The sequence below is a fragment of the Vicugna pacos genome, chromosome 5 (genome assembly GCF_048564905.1).
Source record: "Vicugna pacos chromosome 5, VicPac4, whole genome shotgun sequence".
Classification (NCBI taxonomy): Eukaryota; Metazoa; Chordata; class Mammalia; order Artiodactyla; family Camelidae; genus Vicugna; species Vicugna pacos.
In genome coordinates, this window is record NC_132991.1 from 15,392,621 (window position 1) to 15,411,495 (window position 18,875).

General features: G+C 46.2%; 1 protein-coding gene across 9 annotated transcripts in view; it reads left to right on the top strand.

The window, feature by feature from the left end:
• The window catches only part of MGAT5 (alpha-1,6-mannosylglycoprotein 6-beta-N-acetylglucosaminyltransferase), a 330,723-nt gene that overhangs the window by 122,679 nt on the left and 189,169 nt on the right, over positions 1-18,875 (top strand). For 5 of the 9 annotated variants that reach the window (XM_072960886.1, XM_072960890.1, XM_072960891.1 and 2 more), the window contains exon 2: positions 3,075-3,456. In XM_072960886.1, coding sequence (XP_072816987.1) covers positions 3,216-3,456 — 241 coding nt within the window. In that variant the 5' untranslated portion in view covers positions 3,075-3,215. Of the gene's footprint in view, positions 1-3,071; positions 3,457-18,875 lie in introns of all 9 variants that reach the window. The other 4 variants (XM_072960887.1, XM_072960885.1, XM_006196107.4 and 1 more) reach the window with 1 other exon arrangement.

The window sequence follows — 18,875 nt, forward strand, 5'->3', positions numbered from 1 at the left end:
CCCTGCTCAGTTCTTGGCCTTGGTCTTTCCTTTGCTTCAACTTTGCTGCCTTGAGCAACTTCTTCAGGGGATTGATGGAGGAAGCTGGGTGGGGCTTCCTATCTGCAAGCAGACAGGTAATTCCTGTCTGCATTTGGGGCTGTCTCCTAAAATAACAGAAGAAAATGACCAGAGACTGTCCTGGAAGAGCACCCAGGTTACTTGCTCTGGGAAAACCCCTCCAGCCCTGGGGCGATATCGGCTAGCTAGGTGTGGGTTGTCAAAAAGAAAGTGCAGCCACTTCCTGAGGAACTGAGGGCAGCACTGGTTAGAGGGATGGCTTCTAAAGCACCAGCCCCTTGAGGCTGGAAGCCGTGTCTGGTTCCTTGTTCAGCCCCCGGGGCCTGGGGCCAGCAGGTGCTCAGTGCACCCCTGTGGAGGGAGTGGAGGGCCGGTACCTTTCAGCTGGCCTGCGTGTAAAGGGCTGAGTGAAGTGTCACAGTGCCCAGATGGCAAGCTCACTCGGTCAGCAGGTATTTTATTGTGCCCCTGGGCCCAGTGTCTTTCTCTGAGAACAGAACGTCCCTTCAAGGATGTCATGCCTCCCACACAGAAACCGGCGAACAGCCCACATAGTCAGTCAGTGTTGTACAACTGCAGACTAGGAAGGCGCGTCGGGGGCAGAGCAGTGGGAAGGGGGTCTGAAGCAGGTGGGACAGGAGCTGGTGTTTGGGGACAGGCTGGGTTTGGATTATCAGTGTGACATGGGGAGGGACAGCCAGGTAGGGAGAGCTGCTCGAACGAAGACAGGAAGACCCTGCAGGGTTGGTTATGGGGTTTCCCAGACCGACGGGTGTGGAAGGAGGAAGGGCCGGACAGAGTTCCCAGCACGTTGCGGTGGCGGCATGGTGGTGCAGCTTCCTGACGGCATCCATCTGCCTGCGTCCACCAGGGGCTCCCAGACTTGAGTGGGCATCAACGTCTCCCAGAGGGCTTATTGAAGCACAGGTGGCTGCCTCCTCCCCACCCCACAACAGCTGCTGATTCAGCAGGTCTGGGGTGGGGCCCGAGAATTTGCCCTCTGACTGCTGCTCTTGCTGCTGCTGAATTAGGGACCACACTTTGAGAACCAGTGGCCTTGAATTCAGCAGTTGGTAAACTTTTTCTGTTCAGGGCCAATAGTGAAGGTTGTAGGCTTTTGAGCTGCGTTGGATTTGAGTCACATATTCTTTGTTGCTTTTCACAACCCTTTAAGCATTTACTGACCATGCTTAGCCATAAAGAAACAGGCTGGCAGGCAGGAGGGATGAGCCCTGGGAAGGCAGGGCGGGGCTCACTGACTCCTGGGCTGCAAGGAGATGATCCCACCTCTCCCACAGAGCTGGCAGACCTTTGCCAAGGTAATCTCCCTGTGCCTTTGTTTTTCCATCTATAAAACAGATACTAACTACTATTTATAAAATAGATAAAAATGGTACAAATGAACTTATTTACAAAACAGGTACAGACTCACAGACATAGAAGACAAAGGCAAAAGAGGGGGAGGGATAAATTAGGAGTTTGGGATCTGCAGATACTAACTACTCTACATGAAATAGATAAACAAGTTTCTTCCGTATCGCACAGGGAACTATATCCAGCATCTTGCAAAGGTCTATGATGAAAAGGAATATATATGTATGAATGAATCACTGTGCTGTACACCAGAAACTAACAATATTGCAAATCAACTATACTTCAAAAAATTGTTTTGAAAGTCAAACATAAAAATATTAATAGTCTTAGTGTATAAGACTCTTCCAAGAATTCAGTGAGCTAAGGCACAAAAAGCATTTATCACAGTGCCTGGGACAGATGAGCAATTTATTTACCATTTACTCTCAGCCTCACGGTGGTGCTACTGATACCTCTGTTGTATGATGAGGAGGACCCGCCGAGACCCGCTGCGTTGCAGACGCTGAGAGCTCACTGCCCCAGGATCTCATTATCATCTCTTCTTAGGTGCTTAGGAAGAAGGATGCTTTGAACTGAAACATCCACACTCTCTGAATACATCCTGGCTTAGTCCCACGTCGGAGATCACGCTTAGCCTCTGGCTTTGGTGCACATCGAAGATAGTGCTGTTGGCTAGCTGGCTGGTTCTTGGGCCCAGGACTCTGTAAAGGGGCGAGTATCCTGGCCTCCTGGCAACCCATTTGCAAGCTGTGCTTCAGCCCCGTTTGTTGGGAAGCCTTGATTTAGGACCCTGGCTCAGCCTGCCCTGGTAATGGGTAGGATCTGACTGCGTTCTATTGAATCTCTGCCTTCTCACCTCTCATTTTGCCCTGTGATGTAAGCGAAAATGAGAACCACGGAAAAGCAGGACGTTGTGTGCCCCACATTTCCTGGGTTGAAGTGTGCAAGTGAGCAGTGAGGTTCAGCTTTCACTTACAGTAGCTGGAGTGGAAAGGCGATTGGGTACCCTGGCATAGCCTCTCTGTACGGGTGCCTGGGGAGAGGGCACCTGGTGACCCTGAGACGTTCAGCTCAGCTCCAGACACTGCTAATGAAAGCTGGCCTTGCTTAAGTAACATGGGGGCTCTCTCCCCTCTCCTTGTCTCCAGGGGGCATCCACTTTCGGGCTCCCCTCACCAGCTGCATGCTCCAATCCTTGCCAGAGTCCATAATAATGACTTTTGTAAGCTCAAGTTTCAGATGCACAAAAGTGCCCGGTGGTGGTATGACTCCACCCTCCACTTGGGGTTTTGCTGACATTCCATGAAATATCCTTCCATCTCCTCCCCACCTTGCAAAACAAGCTTCCTGTTTTGAACTCTGTCCAGACTGGAACAGCCCTGCTACACCTGTTAACACACTCAGATGCCCACTTCCCCCTCCTCCCCACAACCCTTGTATTTGTACAGCTTTTTGTCGCCCAGCCAGGTTTCCCTTCTCAGCTTTACAGATCCCGAGTCATAACATAAGATATGGAACCGGCAAATGAAGAAAAAAGGAAGTTCACATTTTAGGGCCATTTGAGTGAAAACACGGCTCTGGTTTATTTCAGTATGTTTTGCCACCATGACTCTGCTAACTTTCCCCTTTCTTCACAGCAGGATGGAAGCGAGGAAAGAAAATCAGCTGACGCAGGAGCCAGAGTGAGACAGAGAAACCCACAAACCCAGCCTACACCATGAACTTGTGTCTCCGCGCTGCGCTTTAAGAGCCCCGGGCAGGTGAAGTTGCCGGAGGGAGCAATGGCTCTCTTTACTCCGTGGAAGCTGTCCTCTCAGAAGCTGGGCTTTTTCCTCGTGACTTTTGGCTTTATTTGGGGTATGATGCTCCTGCATTTTACCATCCAGCAGCGAACTCAGCCCGAGAGCAGCTCCATGCTCCGGGAGCAGATCCTGGACCTCAGTAAGAGGTACATCAAGGCGCTGGCAGAAGAAAACAGGAACGTGGTGGATGGTCCCTACGCAGGTGTCATGACAGCTTACGGTAAGCACCACACCGCTGGGGCTTCTCCATTGAGGTAGCTTTTCCTGGAAAGGACCCCAGAGGCTCTCACACTTTGTCGTGGATTGAGTATATCCCTCACCGCTGCCTTCATGGCAATAAATTGCACACAGAGGGCCACTTTGAGAAGGTTAAAGCAGTGCCTTTTGGGAGATTCTGACCTCTTGTACACAGTGACACTCAGCCCAAGGGGCGGTGGGACAGAAAGGTCTGTGCTCTATTGGTTGTGTGTGCAGCCGGCTCCTCCTCTTGATGCACGGCTGGATTGCATGATCTCATCTGGGAGGATGATCAGGGAATGTCGAAAAATATTCTCATTATCGCTCCCTAAACAAAATTTAATTAGGACCGGCGAGGGTGAGGTAAGGAGGGTGGGGAGGAAAGTTCCAGGGATGCCAAGAAACTCAGAGCCAAGTGAGTGCCTCCCGCCAGCCAGTATGCAGGACGTGAGGGCTTCCACGCTGGCGAACAGCTTTAACCTTTGGTTCCTCAGCTTTTACTGCCCTTGTTTCTTACTCTTGTCTCTGACTGCCCTACTTTAGAAAGAAAGCTTTTAGTGTCTGTTACTTTTTTGGTCAGGTGCCTGAAATCTTTTTTGATGTGAGGTTGAGTGAAAAAAAATACACATATGGAATATTACTTATTTTGCTTTGGGAAAAAATATTGCTTTTAGAAAAATTTGGAAGCTGTGGATGAGCAAAAACAAAAAAGACAAGGAGAAAAAGGAAAAATCACATATAAATCTACCACTCTAGGAAGTAACCACAATTCACATTTCAGTGTTTATCTCTCATGTATTTTATATATACATAATACATATATACAAATATATATATAGGGACACAAACGATTTACAAAAACATATACACACAAATACAAAACAAAAATCACAAATGAAATTTGGATCAGACTGTTTTGGAGAATCCATGTCCCAGATGTCCTGTGGTCCCTGAGTACTGGAGTGGACTTGATCTGCAGAAGATGACCGTCTGCTACTGTTCACTGACAAGTCTGGTCACTGAGAGACTTGAGTGGCCTCAGGGTTTGGGACCTGGGTATAATATCAGTAAGATACAAGAATGGGGTTGGGTGAGGTAGGAAAGGTTGATGACCCAAGTCAAGGTCTCTGACATAGGTAGAGTTGGACTGATGATTCCTGAAGATGCATAGCAACAGGTTGAAGCTTGAGTTCAAGACAGGAAATCATGCTCAATTTTACACATACATATTTTTCTTTTTGGAAGAATCCAGAAAAATTGGTTACTTTTTAATTGTACGTAGGTATTAAAAATTTATGTAGAACTATGCAGGAAACGGTTGCTTTTAACATACAACATGGACATTTTTTCATTACCTACTATTTGAATGATCACACAGTCTGCTTTGAATCTATTCCATCAAGATTAGGCAGTGTCTGTAGGGACTGCTTTTTAATATGTCTAGATAAAATGTCCCCTTTTTTGATCTGGTGGATCAAAAAAATGAGACTAGTTTGAGAGCTGACGTTGCAAACCAACTAGGTGGTTTTTCAGAGTGTGTTTTAAATTACTCATTGACTTAGATCTTCTGTGATATTCCCCAAACATTATAGGTAAACCACCAGGAAAAAAATGAAGCAAATTGGTGTTACCAGTGTGATACAAGTAAATATCACAAGTAGGACAAATGCTGTTTTCAAATTTCTGGCTCATTGCATTCCATGTTACACGTTTGGAGGGAAAGGGATTTATGGTCCAGTAGTAATTTCCTCCTGCTGTTTATCTCAGACTCTCTCAAACCTTTTCCATAGGAAGGAAGAAGCCCCACGAATGGCAAATACATGGACTTTATTTTTTTTAGTTGTTTGGACCAGTTTTTCTTTTTCACGTACTGCTAAGCACGTCTGCAATCTAAAGAGCAATGATCTGATCTTAGCTTTTCAGCCTCAAAGAGACAGTATGTTTTTTAGAAAGTTAATAAAAATCCCCAGTGTAGTCTGTTAGAATATCAGCCCCCTTATGCTTATAATCATAGGGCTTTGGAGCTCAAAGAAACTACAGAAATTTATTTCAGCTTCCTCCCTTTACAGATGAACCTTAGCAAAATAATTCTTTTTCTCCTAAACAACAAAGAAACAACCCGACGGCCCCATCGGCAAGTCTAACCTATTTTCCCCCCTTCATCTAATCAACTCCAATGCCAATCAAGGTGGTCTTTGGAGCCGAGTTTCGGAAATTTAATTGGACTGTGCACATGTGTTTGATGCACTGGGATCATTACGTGGTGAAATCTCACTAAGACACAGGTCCTCACCTGGCACTAGTATGTTTGGGGCCAAGTGAGTCTGTGGGTGGGAGACTGTTCGGGCCTTATTGGATGGTTAGCAGCATCTCTGGTGTATCTACCCACTACATGCCAGTAGCATCAAAAATGTCTCCAGACTTGAGGGGGCAAGATTGCCCCCCTTTCCGCCTTGGAGAGCCACTGTACTAAAAGTAGAAACAGCAAACACAATCTAACGGCATCTTCTGGTGGAAAGTTCTCAAGCAGATAATTGGATTTTGTTATTAAAAAATTGACAACCTGCTTCTCCCTGGCTCTCAGTTATGGGCACCAGCAGTTGGCACTGAGCCAGACGGCATAGTTCAGGGCCAGTCCTGGAGAGCTGGAAGGCCCTTCTGATGGTGTGTGCTTCCCCGGGGATTTGTCAGTGGCAGTTGTGGACATGTCAATAGCTGGGCTGCTCTGGTGGTTGATGGTAGACAGCACATGGAGATACAGAGGCTATAGGATGTTCAGTGGTTGAACTGGACTGTGGGCGCTGGGATAAGGATAAATGAGCCATTGGTTTGCAGTCTCTTTTTCTGCCACAAATGCAGCCCATGTACATACAGAGTGCTGTCTAGATGTCTGCTCTGAAAGAGTGGAGGGCTGATTCTCTGTGGCTGGGACCTGTGTCTGGTTTGAATGAATGCAGTTAATTTAAAAAAAAAAAAATTCCTTCTCCCATCCCCATGTTGGTATCATCAGAAGCTCTCAATGGGCTATAAATGTGTCTTCAATAGCTGTGGCACCTGTTTGAAGAATCATTATCACTGATATTAGATTATTACTGATTTATTAAAATTCCTGACTTGAGATGCTGGAGCAGAAATGTTCAATAAACCATGACCAGTGGATCAGATTTGGAACCCTGCCTGTCTGTGTAAAGAAAGTTTCTTGGAACACAAACACTGCTGTTTGTTTATAACAGCTGCAATAACAGAAATGTGGTAATACCCATGTTTATTTCACATACCATCTAAAGCATGCTGAATCCATCTTTCAGCAGTCTCCATAGTTCATTCAATAACACTCATCTGATCATGTCCATCTTTGACTCAACAATTTCCCAGGACTCCCGTGACCTTGGGCCAAATCTTCCTGCTCTTATATGAGAAGTGTTTGGAACCCAGCACCCTGTTGTTTGTGCATTGTCTGTGGCTGCTTTGGGGCTATAACTGCGGAGCTGAGTGGTTGCCACAGAGCATGCAAAGCCCAAAATATTTACTGGCTGGTCCTTCGCCAAAATGTTTGTCAGTCCCTTACACATGGTTGCTGTTGGCTGTTAGTTTGAAGAGTCCTCAAACAGCAGTAGAAGCCCTTTCAAACAGGATCTCCTCCTCCCCATCCCCGCTGCTTTGAAGAGACTTCTGAACTTCCTTTGGGATTTGGACGTTCAGAAGCCATGCCTGGACAATGTCCTGGGAAGCCTGTGTGAAACAGAGCATTCATTCCTGGGGTGTTGAGGGTGTTCCTGGGTGTTTCTCCACACCGCTGAGAGGAGTGTGTGGAGCCAGAGCCTTCTGCAGTTCAGCCTCCGCTGCATTGCCCGGGCCTGTGTGGCAAGGCCATGCCTGTCAGTGCTTTCTCAGGGATTGCGTCATGAAGGGTGTCACTCGCCTCAGTCAATGCTGCTCTTGTTTCTGAGGTGAATTGATCTCTGTCTCCAATGGCCTGACCCAAATTCTGATCCCCAGTGATCACCTCTTATCTAACAGGCCAGGCCTGGTCTACTTGTGTTCTCTAAGTAACAGGAATAGAGACCTGGGGGAATAGACACCACCCACCACCCTGTGGTCCAGCCACACCCTGACCTTTCTCACCAGCTTGATTCTCTGGGTGCTGGGACGCTCCTCCCTGGACCAGTCACTAGCTCAGGCTGAAGCAGCTGGGAGCCATCAGCATCCCTGCCAACCCCTACCCCCACCCCATCCTGCCATCAATATCCTATTTCCCTGCTGCCTGGTCCCCCTTGGCCTCCAGGTCTGTATACCTGGTCTGTCTTGCCTCCTGTCTCCTGGGTCCCTGAGCTCCTTGGGTCTAGACTGTTCCCTGGATCGGCTCTTATTCATCCAGCCTGGCACTTTAGGAAATATCTGTGCCATTGGCTTTGTGTGCACAGCTGGAAAAAGACCCACAGGGTCGCTGCTCTCACAGAGGCTTCGTTCATTTTGGGGGAGAAATAATAAACAGAAGAATGACAGATGGCAGTAAATTCCAGGAAGAAAAATGACACGGGGAGATGGGATTTTTCTTTTAAAGTACTCGAGGCACTACTTTGGAGGAGATGGTCGAAGAAGGCCTCTCCCAGGAGGTGTCTTTCAGCCCAGGTGACACTGAGGAGCTGCCAGGTGGGTGGGGGACGTGGTGGGAGGCTGAGGCAGAGTGCAGGCAGGAGCTGCGCATGCGCCGGGTCCCGGCTGTGCGCATGCGCACCGGGGGCAGCGCAGAGGGGGCTGCGGCGGGAACAGAGGGAGCCCCGAGCAGCGTGGCCGCTGCTGATGTGGGGAGAGAAGGCAGAGGGGCGTGGGTACCGTGGCCCTGCAAGCTGAGAGTCTCAGTGTGATGGGAGGAGGAGAGGGAAGAGGGGGATGGATGTTCTTGTGAGGGAGCCTGGCCTGGCTTGCCCCTGCCTGGTGCCGGCCTTGGCCCGCCCTGTTGTCCACTGTCACCTCCACGGGGGAGCAGGGAGGAAAGGGGCAAGGAAATTCTGTCTGTTTCCTTAAGGATATCGGGGTGGAGACCCGGGTGGGGCTTTTGGTTGCTGGTCAGGGGGCGGTGGAGCTGTTACAGCTTTGGGCTTCCGTGGCCCTCATTGACCTGGGGATGTCCATTCCAAGACATGAACGCTATTTACGATTTCGCTCAAAGGGTTAGTGGGGACCCTCACTGTGGTGCCTTTGTGGCTCCCTAAGGTTGCTTGGAAGTGTAGCCCCGACCCTGGTGTTGCAGACCTAAGCCATGATGTCATAGTCAGACAGGAGCTTTGCCTTGTGTTTTGTTCCACATCTCCTATGAAAAGAAGAAGAAGAAACGTAGAATTTCATTGAAGATAGAAGCCTGTGAAGGTTTGTTGGGGGTGTTTTGGGGGGGGTGTGTTTTCTTTTTGGCTCTGTTCCTACAAATCTGACCAAGGGGCTGTTTTTCAGAGGTCCGGGTTATGTGAAAAACCATCATTGCCAAAGCAGAAATTCTCTGCCCTTGAGGAAAATGCGCAGTTCTTGGAGTGAAACTGGTAGCGGGGAGAAGAAAGAGCCTGGGCTGTCTGGTGTGTCTGAGGAGGCCTTGATTACTCTGCAGTGATGTGGCTGGTGTGATTCAGGAAAGGGCTGTCTGCTTTAAAAAACTTGGAACCTGGAAATGGGCCTCTGTGGGGTTTGGGGCTTTTCCAGCAATCCTGTGGTGGAGGCCTGGTCTGCCCAGCATCCCCATCTGAGCCCGACCAAGTTCATGGGCACGCCCAGCCCAGTCCAGGAGTTGGCACATGACCTCGGGGATGTTTGAGACAGGAGTGCAATCAGAATATGAGTCTCTGGTGACCACAGATTTGTTTTCTGTGTCTGTGAGTCAGTTTCTGGTTTGTAAATAAGCTCGTTGTGTTACTTTTTAAGATTCCACGTGTAAGGGATGTCATATGGTATTTTTCTTTCTCCTTCCAGTTTAGTATGATAATCTCTAAGTCCATCTATGTTGCTGCACATGACATCTTTCTTTTTTGTGGCTGAGTAGTATTTCACTGTGTGTGTGTGTGTGTGTGTGTGTGTGTGTGTGTGTCTTCTTTATTCAGTCGTCTGTTGATGGATCTTTAGGTTGCTTCCATGTCTTGGCTATTGTAAATGGTAGGGAGACAGGGATAAATTAGGAGTTTGGGATTAGCAGATTAGATCAGATTAGATAAACAACCAGTTTCTACTGTACAGCACAGGGATATTCAGTATCTTGCACTAACCTCTAATGAAAAAGAATATGGAGAAGAAAACATACTTGTGTGTGTATAACTGAATCACCAAGCTGTATACCAGAGACTAACACAACATTGTAAATTGGCTATACTTCAGTTAAAAAAAAAAAGAGTATGGGTCTCTGGGAGGAACTGGAGGCTCTTTCTTGTACCCTCTTTGTCCTTAAGCCCTTTTCTTTCACTCGGCACCCTTGCTTTCAGTCCTGGCTGGAGGAGGGGGTGCACACCTGAGGGTGTTTGCCTCAAGCTCAGAGTGTCCTGCCCCTGATGCAGGTCCCTCATCTTCCCTGGGGGCCTTGGCTCCTCCCTTTCTCAGCTCTTTGCATCAGAACTGTTTGGGTAGAGCTTACAGCCACCCTGAAGAGCAGCCCACCTGTCTCATGCCTGCCTGGCAGCACCACTGTCTTCCAGGACCAGCTGTTGGGCAATAGCTGAACATCTTCCTGCCTCTGAGCCACTGTGCTTGCTCTTCTCTCCACCTGTGCGTCTTCCCTCCAGAGAGGTCACTCCCTCCTCCCCGTCAGTTCCCTTCATTCTCATTCGTTGTGACACTTCAGCTACCTGTCCTCATATATTCATTGTGTGTGTGTATCATTTCTCTCCCCCACTTAGAATGTACGCCCCCAGAGAGCAGGGAGTCTTGTCTCATCTGTTCCCTCACTGCACCTCAGGGCCTTAGCACATGCCTGGCACATAGTGGGAGCCGTGAGTGAATAGCACCAGTGCCTCCCCTAATCCCAACTCTGTGTGGTACAGTTACAGCTAAGGCTAATTTGAAAATCACAGTAATACAGTAATGTTTTTGGTGAGACAGGAAATAAGAGATTCCCTCTGGACTCGTCCAGGCTGCTCTAACTAGCTATTATGTGCGATCCTGCCATGGGAGCTATTGTTTATCCTGGAAAGCAGCTAGTCTGTGTTGATATGTGGCTTGTGGAAGGGCTCCTTGCTACATGCATGACCTCGGGCAAGTCACTGATGTTTTAAAAGCCAGCCTCCTCTTTTGTAAGAGAGAGGATATCATATCATGTATGTCATAGGCTTGCTGTAAGGATTACGTGTGTGACAAAGCTTATTGAAGCCCTCAGATTAGTGAATTACATGATGTTGATGTTGAGTTATTGCTCACCCTGGCCCGCACGTACATGCAGTTGGTACCACCGGCCAGAATCATCCCTTTAGACATGACACTATTTATTCGTTTGAATGCATGGCCTCAGGAACCTGTTTATGTAGCTGTTCTTCAGGGTTACAGGGGGTGGGGCCCGACTAGACAGGAAAGGAAATGAGCCGTGCTCCAGAGGAAGGCAGGCCTGCCCCCACCCCCCAAAGAGACAGGCAAGGCTTGTCCGCCAGAATCAGCCTGGGCTGCAGAGACAACACCATCACGGGGCCCCACCCCGGCCAGGTCGGGACCTGCTGCTCTGGGCTCCAGGGAGATGCTGTTCGGCTCTTCCCTGGGCCCCTTTCTGAAGGTGTTAGCTCCACAGAGTGACTTTGGCCTCTTAGAAACAGGCCATGTGATTGTCACTGTCTTGTTTGAAAGATAAAGCTTTCCTTTGTGGGCTTGGGATAAGCTGGGTGCGGCCAAGCTCGCTTTGTCTCTGAAGTGGGAGCTGTTGGGGGGACTATTTCCGGGGTGAGTGGTGAGCTCGGGCGCTGGGCTGCAGCTGCCCTTTCCCAACAGGGAAGATGCCCTGGAGTCAGTGGGGACTTTGGGTGAAAATGGACTTGATCTTTTATTTTTTTAACAGCTTTATGTGTGGTTCCTGTGCAGTAAATGACACATATTTCAGGTGTACAATTTGATGAATTTTGATAGATGTATCCACCCATGAAACTACCACCACAGTCAAGATAGCTAACATTTCCATCACTCCCCAAGAGGTGCAATTTTTGAATTCCCAATTTATCCCTTTCCAACTTCTTTACATTCTGGTAACCATAAGTTTGTTCTCTATGTCCATGAGTCTGTTTCTGTGTTGTAGGTAAGTTAATTTGTCTCTTTCTTTTTAGATTCCACATATAAGCAATATCACATGATATTTTTCTTTCTCTTTCTGGCGTACTTCACTTAGAAGGACAATCTCCAGGTCCATCCATGTTGCTGCACATGGCATTATTTATTCTTTATGGCTGAGTAGTATTCCATGTGTATGCACATACCACATCTTCTTTATCCAGTCATCTGTTGATGGACATTTGGATTGTTTCCATGTCTTGATTATTGTAGATAGTGATGCTGTGAATACTGGAGTATGTGTGTCTTTTCAAATTACATTTTCCTCTGGATATATGCCCAGGAGTGGGATTGCTGGATCATATGGTAAGTCTATTTTATAGTTTTTTAAGGAGCCTCCATACTGTCCTCCATAGTGGCTGCACACCAGTTTACCATTCCCACCAGCAGTGTAGGGGGGTTCCTTTTTCTCCATACCCTGTCCAGCATTTATCATTTGTGGACTTTTTAATGATGGCCATTCTGACTGAGGTGATATCTCATTGTAGTTTTGATTTGCATTTCTCTAACAATTTGTGGTGTTGAGCATCTTTTCATGTGCTTGTTGACCATCTGTCTTATTCTTTGGAGAAATGTCTGTTTAGGTCTTCTGCCCATTTTTTGATTGAGTTGCTTGTTTTTTGTTGTTGTTGTTGTTGTTATTAAGCTGTATGAGCTGTTTGTATATTTGAAAAATTAGTCCCTTGTCGGTCACATCATTTGCAAATGTTTTCTCCGATTCTGTAGGTTGCCTTTTTACTTTGTTGATGGTATGCTTCCTTTTAGAGCCTGAGTCCTTTTCTGGGCAAAGGGCTAAGTTACTGGATTCCTATTCCATTCAGCTGGCTAAATGTCAGGAAAATTGAGAGAACAGCCCAAGAACTCCATTCTGGACGTTTCCAGATTCCAGAGAGCATTTAATATTATCCACCAACTTAGATAGGATCCTTTTTCAGATTCTGCTGCCTAGAAGTTCCTTGAAATACTAAGGACACTCTCACAGCACCCCAAGAATAGCATTCACTTCTAGGTACAAGTCTGAGTCAAAGCTTAAATTCATACCCCTAACCCAGAAGGGCATGACAGTCAGTGATACTGAAATTCTGAGCTGTTCTTTGACTGGATAGTGATGGTTCCCTCCCTCTGTGACCTGCTCCAGCTGCCTACGACACCTGCAGGGTGAAGGGTGCCTTTGTGAGTTTAGGTGCAGGTGAGTTGTCCACCACCATGTGGCTTTAAGAACTCAGATGAGATACAGCAGTAAGAATCAATGACTGAGATGCTTCGGGGTGGGGGGATGTCAGGGTACCTGTGGCCAGTATCCTTGAGTTCTGAGGGTAGAATACACTGTACTGGATGCCTTTTTAAGTAGTATTTAATGCCTTTGCAATGGTCAGAGTAACGTGAATGTTGATTAAAAAAAAAATTCAGAGCATTGGAACGTGAAGCTGTCGAAAACCTGGGACTTTTCCTGGTTCGGCCTCGGATTCATTTTCAACCCCAGCAGGCACTTGAGTCACTCTTTCAAAACTGTTCAACACAAGAGAAAAGATACTGTCCATAAAACACACTGGGGCAGAGGATCCCAAGCCCAACTTTGCGTCCTTGCAAATAAAGAATACAAAATAAAATACTTGGTGTCCCCAAACCCAGATAAATTTTTTTAATTGAAGTATAGTCAGTTTATGATGTTGTATTAATTTCTGGTGTTTCATGTTTCAGTCATATATGTACATACATATATTTCTTTTCATACTCTTTTTTCATTATAAGCTATTATAAGGTATTGAATATAGTTCCCTGTGCTATACAGTAAGACCTTGTTGTTTATCTATTTTATGTATAGTAATTCGTATCTGCAAATCCTTAACTCCCAATTTATCCCTTCCCGTCCCCTCTCTACCTGGGTAACCATAACTATGTCTGTGAGTCTATGTCTATTTTGTAAATAAGTTCATTTATGTCCCTTTTTTTTTTTCCCAGTCCCAGATAAATTTCTCTGTGGTCTTTTATTTAAATGCAGATAGATATGAGAGATATATGTGTGCTCATTTTAAAATACTGGACTATAGAGCTTTTAATACTCATCTTTATTGTATTTCCTCATCTATTACATATTTTAAGCAGCCATACATTTTTTTTCTTTTTCATCCAACCATTCAATAAACATTTATTGAGCTCCTGATGTCAGTAGCTTGTGGAAATAAAGAGATAACAGGACATACCTGCTCTCTGCCCTCCCTGGGTTTCCAATTTAGTGATGATTCCATCCTATGAATAAATGGCCATCATGTAATATAACCTTTTTGTTGGGTATTTGGGTGGTATCCAGTTCTTATCTATAATAAATAGCACTCTTCTCTTTTATAACTAACACTGTTTCGAATGTCCTTGCACATAATGAATGGACTGGATTTTGGTCATTACTCTAACTGTAATATCTTTCTATGGAAAGGTCATTTTAAAATTAATTTAAAACTTGTAACTGATGAAACCTGACATTCCTGGCAGTCAGTGGGAATGAGAGGTTGGGGTTAATTCTTTTTTCATTAGCACCTTCCTTTCTCATTAACGCCCTGTCTTTGTCAGTTTCTCTGAAACAAGAAGTGAATCTGCTCTGTGGTTCTGTTGCTCGAGCTCTGCCTCTTGGGGTGGCCGAGATAGAGAGGGATCTGCACTAGGAAGAAGCGAAGATGAAAATGATTTCTGGCAGTTCCAATGAAGTCCTTGCTCATCTCACAGTTGGTTCTGTGCCAGTGAATTGTGGTGCCTGCACCTTAAACGCAGTTCTGGATTGTGGCTGCGCCCAGAATCCTTGACATGTGGGTTCTGCAAGTTCCGACTGAGTGACTCAAGAGTGGAGCCTGGTACCTCTGACTCCACAGCTGATCCTGAGGGACAGCAGGCTTTGGGAGCATGTCCCAGGGGAGCGTGGTGGGGGGCCAGCATTGCTCCCAAGCACAGCCTTTCTTGATAAATCCCCAGATATTGATTGACTTGATGATCTGGGCAATCAGGGTTTACCACCCAGTTTCCTGGGTTTAGCTGAGAAACGTATAAAAACTGATAGACCTTTTCCCACCAGCAGGACCCCCTTTCTACTGAGATCTTGTCTCCTTGGACTCCAGCTATGGGAGAAAGTATAGCTGGCAGTGATCTCTCCTTGGCTATCTTGCTCAAGGATGTGGCAGCGTCTTCCAGACCCTTCTTATCCTTAATGTCATGGCTTTCCAGAAATGAAAATTCACAGAAGCTGCCAGAGCACCTGTTTTTAGAGTCTGTCGATGTCTCCTTTGATCAAAAAAGTCCTGGTGTGATAGAAACCAAAGCTTACTTTCCCCAGGGGGAACATTTTAAATGTTTTCGACTACTTTGATCTCATCTTTATCATGTACAGTAAGTTATAGGAATGCAGAATTGCAATTGTCATGTTGGGATTAAATTTTTATTGCTGAGGCTTTGAAGCACAAACAAAAATTTAAAAGCCTGTTAGTAATTGGAAATTGTAATCCTGCTGAGGATGCATTTTACTGTATAATAACTGTAAAACAGTGATAAATACGAAAATATTATACTAGAATTTGGAGGAATTTATTCACCCTCATTCCTTTATTAAACTGTATAGAAATTATTCTTGAATGTTCAGTCTTATCAAATGTATGGGTTCTCATTAAGACTAAAACACATACAAAAATATTCTGGTATTAGTTTAAAATTGCAATAAAACTCTTAACAGTTCTTGCAGGTTTAACTGTAAAATTCGAACATGAGAGACAGTTTCATCACCTAGAAAGATACAGTTTGTCTAGCCTTATTTGTGGGAAGACTGTAGCTCATTTATTTGTTGGTTTGTTCATTCAATCACTTATTCCCTTACATAACACACACTTAGTGATGACTGCAGCGTGCCAAGCTCTGTACCAGCCTGTTGGTAAGGATACGAAGAGAGGCTTGGGATCATCTTTGTCCTTGTGTGTTTTATTGACTCAGTATCTTTTATCTTGTGTTGAAATGCCTTAAAATAGTGACTCAGATAACTGCCTGAGTTGAAAATGAACTTTTTTCTCTTCAGATTGGGAGAGAAAAGATGCCTACCCAGGTAAAGGCCAAGGTGTTTGATAGCCTTGTATTCCATTTTCATTTTAAGGGAAAAGATAAAGACAAGTTCTTCATTATGTTTAGTGTTGGAGTTGCTCACAGAACAGTGGCATCCGTGAGTCTCGAGGGTGGTTGGGATACGATTTCACAAAACCTTTTGGCTTCTGCCTTGTGTTTAATCTGAGTGTGTTCAGAAGGAGCAGGTCAGAGGTGTTTGCTGGCTAGCATGCCCAAAGTGGTCCTTAAGAGGGAGCATAGCATGGTGGATAAGAGCCATCGTGTCTGGAGCCAGGTTTTCTGGGTTTGGACGTGGATCTGTAGTCACGTGGGACAAGTTGCTTAACCTGTCTGTGCTGTGGTTTACTCATGTGCTAAATGGAGATGGGATTGACAACACAATTCTCATGTTGGCAGGATCACATGCATTAATCCATGTAAAGTGCTTAGAATAATAGCTGACGCATAGGGCTCAATAAATGGAGTGGTGATGGTAGTGGAGGAGGAGCAGCAGCATAGTAGTAATAGTAGTAACAGTAGTAATAGTAGTAACAGCAGTAACAGCAGCAGCAGCAGCTGTAGCGATAGTAGCCATAGCAACAGCAGCGGTGTTAGTGTTGGGGCAGTCATGGTGATGGTGAACATCCACATCCTTCTCATCGTGAATTCCTTTATTCACCTCATGTCACAGAGTCACAAAAGGTCAGCCTCTGGTAGGTGGGGTCAACAAGAGAGAGTAGGTCACATTTGTTGATGGACTGTATTTAAGAATCGAGGAAAGGGGTCTTTTTAATGCTGATGTCACAACTTTGAGGTCTACCTAGGGTGTGCGCCATCAGTGACTGTCACCAGTAACTATGGGTTAGGGGTCTCTGTCCAGTAGCCCTGTTACCTTTTAAGGAAAAGGCAGAAGGTTACCAGCCCTTGAGAGACCATCAGCACGGGCTTGGCTTCTACCAGCCCCCGCCCTCCCTCACTGGACTCCCTGTCATATTTGTAGCTGTGCTGCCCTTCCCTCTGTGTGTGAAAGTCTCCCATAAAGCAAGTTCAGTGACTGGCTGCTCACACTTCCTTCTCTCTCCCCTAACCCCTCTGTCAAAAGTCTCTCTTGATATCTCCACAAGGGACACTGGCAGTGTCTGGAGATGATTTCTGGTCGTCATAGGTGGGGATGGCTACTATCAGTGCCTAGAGGCCAGGGATGCTGCCAAACACCCTACAGTGCACAGGACAGCCCAACACACACACACACACACACACACACACACACACACACACACACACAAAGTGTCAATTGTGTTGAAGCTAAGAGACCCTGACTTAACTGGAGGGTCAGGGCCTCTGTGTCTGGCTAACTACAGTTGCTGGTAATAGTTAAATGCTATTTTTACACGTGGACTCCTTGGCTGGTGATACAGGCTCTGGGCAAAGAGGCTGGAGATGGGGGAGGTGGATGTCATTTATCTGAGGAGTGGCTTCTTTACAGAGAATACAGCTGCCTCTGAGTGGCACCATTGCCCCCCGTCAGCGTGACCAGCCTCTGGCAGTCTTCGAAGCTCTGGAGAAGCATTCAGTGCTTTCAGTTCAGCGTGAGAGCAGAGCTGGTGGCTGACTCCCGCCGTCCGTGCCAGCTAATGACGTGTCAGGGACAGGCTGTGAGTCATGCAGCCCCTGGAGGGGAGTCATCTCGTGACCCTTTGGATAAAGTGATAAAGCTCGGCATCATCACTCAGGGAGAGATTTCTTTAGAAAGGATAAGAGCATTTTCCAGAGGCTTAATTTTTTATTTATATATGTAACAGGCAGTTATGCAGTACTTACGTGCGAGGCGGGGTTCAAAACATCTTCTAAATCTTAACGTATTAAGACCCCGCGACAGCCCGAAAGAGGTAGGCTTATTCTTTTCACCCTTTGACAGATGAGGATGCAGGAATGGAGAGAGAAGGCTCAAACCTAGGAGGCTTGGCTCCAGAGCCTAAGCCCTTAACCACTGCCCTATGGATGAAAGTTACTGAATCCGCGTTTGGTTTCTTTCTTCTACCCTGGCTCTGGACTTCTGACTGGTCACAACGAGGCATCAGGGAATAAGGCAGTCCTGACACAAGTCGCCATTCCTACTTTTATCTCTGTAGCCATGAGCATATTACCTCCTGTCTGTGAACCTCAGTTTTCTCATCTGTAAAATGAAGTCATACCTACCTCCTGGAGAATGTGGAGGTAAATGGAATTCCTTATATATGTGCATGGCATGTAACAGGCCTTCAGGAACTCTTCGTTGTAATCATATTTTTAGCCTGTTGCTCTAATGTCATGGCCAGCTTGTCTTACTGCCTGTAAGTAAGGTACACACCGAAGAACAGAAAATAAGCCTGGTCAAGTATTTTTTAAAATGTGTGAACGAACAAACTACTACAGATCTCAACATCGTGAAGACGTCTGATGTTTGGTGTTGGGGAAATGGTGAGGAGATTGAGATTATGCCAAGCACTTGGAACCAGACTTTCAGGATAAGGATATGGGTTCTGTTTCTGTTGGTAGTTTTTGTCCGCTCCAGTGGTGCTGTCTGTAAACCTATAAGGACACAAATGTCTATGTCAATTACATGTCTTTGTTTCCGTTCTGGTGAGTTTCTCTCTTGAGCTGGCAAAATAGGAAGCCTGGGTGCCTGTTTGCCAAGGTTCATTGCCTGTGCTCTGAAGTTGGTGGATTGATCCAGTGTGTGTTTCTTTCTGGGAGGAATCAGAGCACCTGCTCAGAACACGATTGCTCTGTTCCCAGTGGAACAGAAGGTGGCAACTTCCCATTTGTCTTAGTTCCCAACTTCTCTGCATCCTGGTACCCACACTGTGACCCTCTCCCCTGGCCCACTCCCAGTTCATAAGTGAGTCTGGCTTCTTTCCACATAGGTGGCTATCCTGTTGGCCTTCTATCTTTCTCACGTGCACAAGTTGGACTATCTTTCTTTGATGAGTTCCAGGGGAGAGGGGGCCAAATTAATCTCTTCTGGTGTGTGTGGAATACCTTGTGTACAAACTTAGTAAATAC